Source organism: Branchiostoma belcheri, unplaced genomic scaffold (assembly GCF_001625305.1).
Source record: "Branchiostoma belcheri isolate BF01 breed outbred unplaced genomic scaffold, Haploidv18h27 scaffold3, whole genome shotgun sequence".
NCBI classification, from domain to species: Eukaryota; Metazoa; Chordata; class Leptocardii; order Amphioxiformes; family Branchiostomatidae; genus Branchiostoma; species Branchiostoma belcheri.
Genome location: NW_017803909.1, coordinates 2,484,624 through 2,486,472, shown reverse-complemented (window position 1 = coordinate 2,486,472; position 1,849 = coordinate 2,484,624). Strand labels below are relative to the sequence as shown.

Sequence of the window (1,849 nt, the reverse complement as noted above, 5' to 3'; positions counted from 1 at the left end):
TATATATATATATATATATATATATATATATATATATATATATATATATATATATATATATATATATATATATATTAGTAGTAGTTTGTCTGAAACAGTCGTAACAGTCTATTGTTGTTTTTGTACTCCACACACTAGCAATCTCTCTAGGTAAACATGCACTGTTAAATGTCTGCCGAAGTTGCTTACCGAGGGCGGCTGCCGCCAGTAGCCGTATGGTGAGGTCGGGCGCGGGGCATGGCGCGAAGAACGGGTACAGAACGTATGTAGCGAACGTGATGGCGGTGACGGCGTGCGACGTCGGCCGGACCACGATCAGCTCCACCCACAGTCTCAGGAAAGCCGCTAACGGTCCGAATATCTCCAGTATGTAGACGTAGTCGCCGCCCGACTTGGGGATGGTGGTCCCCAGCTCGGCGTAACACAGGGCCCCGAGAGTGGACAGGACACCGCACAGCGCCCACACTACCAGGGACAGGCCCACCGACCCCGTCTGCTGGAGGACTCCCTTCGGCGAGATGAAGATCCCAGACCCGATGATGATTCCGACTATGATCGCTACTCCGTTGAAGAGCGTTATCTTTCTCTTCATTCGAACGGATCCCGGTTTGTCAGCCTGGTCCTTCCCATCGGAGACTTCTGCAGACGCCGCCGCCGCGGACTGGACATCAAACCCCGCAGCTTTCTTCCCCATGACGCCGTTGTGAAGTGTATAACACACGGTCAGACTGCGCAGCAACAGGTCTAAAATGTCGTCAAGTGCAATCAATTCGGTTATAAAGGATCCGGAGGTTTTATGAAGAGCAAATACGCGTGATGTAACTGCGGCGTGGACTTGCGTATTGAAAACATCTGTTCACCTAAACCTGAAGTTTGTATACTAGTACCGCCCCAAAAGTCCGGGCGCGACCACCTGTTGGACATGGGGGTGATCCATACTGCACCCTCTGCATGAAACTAAAATTGACAATTTTTTATAAAACTGTTTGGTTGCAAATACGGATGAAAGACGTTTGTACATGAGAGCCTTTTGCCAAGGAATATATTACGTCCAATAGGTAAACAGTAATATATATCAGACACAGAACTCAGCTTTCATACCTAGGTGAACTTTGGCCAGGTAACCCTCCCGCTGCTGCTTGGCACGCAGTCAGCCAATCTGTAATCATTTACCAGGTCCGACACAATTACCACCGGTTGTGACTCGAGAGCCACTCGTGTGGACGATAATGATGTCAGAAAGTCGTCAGGGGAATGAAGTAGTCATAGACATATTCGTGTACACAATGATGAATAACGTCACGAAATACATTGCTGCGGATGACAACAATTGTTTTGTGGTGTGATGAATCTTTTTAATTTAATTCGATAACTGGGTTCATAAATGTCTGGCCATCCTAAAAGATCTACGTGCCATGGAATGAATTCCGTTTCCTAGTCTGGCTTTATTTTGTCACAACGACAACGTTTGGGTGACAGTAATACCCGCATCAGGACTGTTTTCTTTGGACCAGGATAGACAATGTGCCAACACAACCCTTCCATCTAGTAATTCTCAATTCAAAGGAGTAGATCTGTACCCCCACTCACTCACTCACTCACTCACTCACTCACTCACTCACTCACTCACTCACTCACTCACTCACCTCACTCACTCACTCACTCACTCACCTCACTCACTCACTCACTCACTCACTCACTCACTCACTCACTCACTCACTCACTCACTCTACTCTACTCACTCTCTCACTCACTCACTCACTCACTCACTCACTCACTCACTCACCGGCACTCACTCACTCACTCGGGAATGAATGTAGGTTAATAATAGCACCCCTTTCCGCTTGAA

At 47.2% G+C, this 1,849-nt stretch overlaps 1 protein-coding gene across 1 annotated transcript in view; it reads right to left on the bottom strand.

The window, feature by feature from the left end:
* Positions 1-1,243, bottom strand: part of LOC109473711 (large neutral amino acids transporter small subunit 2-like) — a 7,542-nt gene extending 6,299 nt beyond the window's left edge. Inside the window, exon 1 of the mRNA XM_019773688.1 lies at positions 190-1,243. Coding sequence (XP_019629247.1) covers positions 190-694 — 505 coding nt within the window. The 5' untranslated portion in view covers positions 695-1,243. The remainder of the gene's footprint in view (positions 1-189) is intronic.
* Between the last annotated feature and the right edge of the window lie 606 nt (positions 1,244-1,849).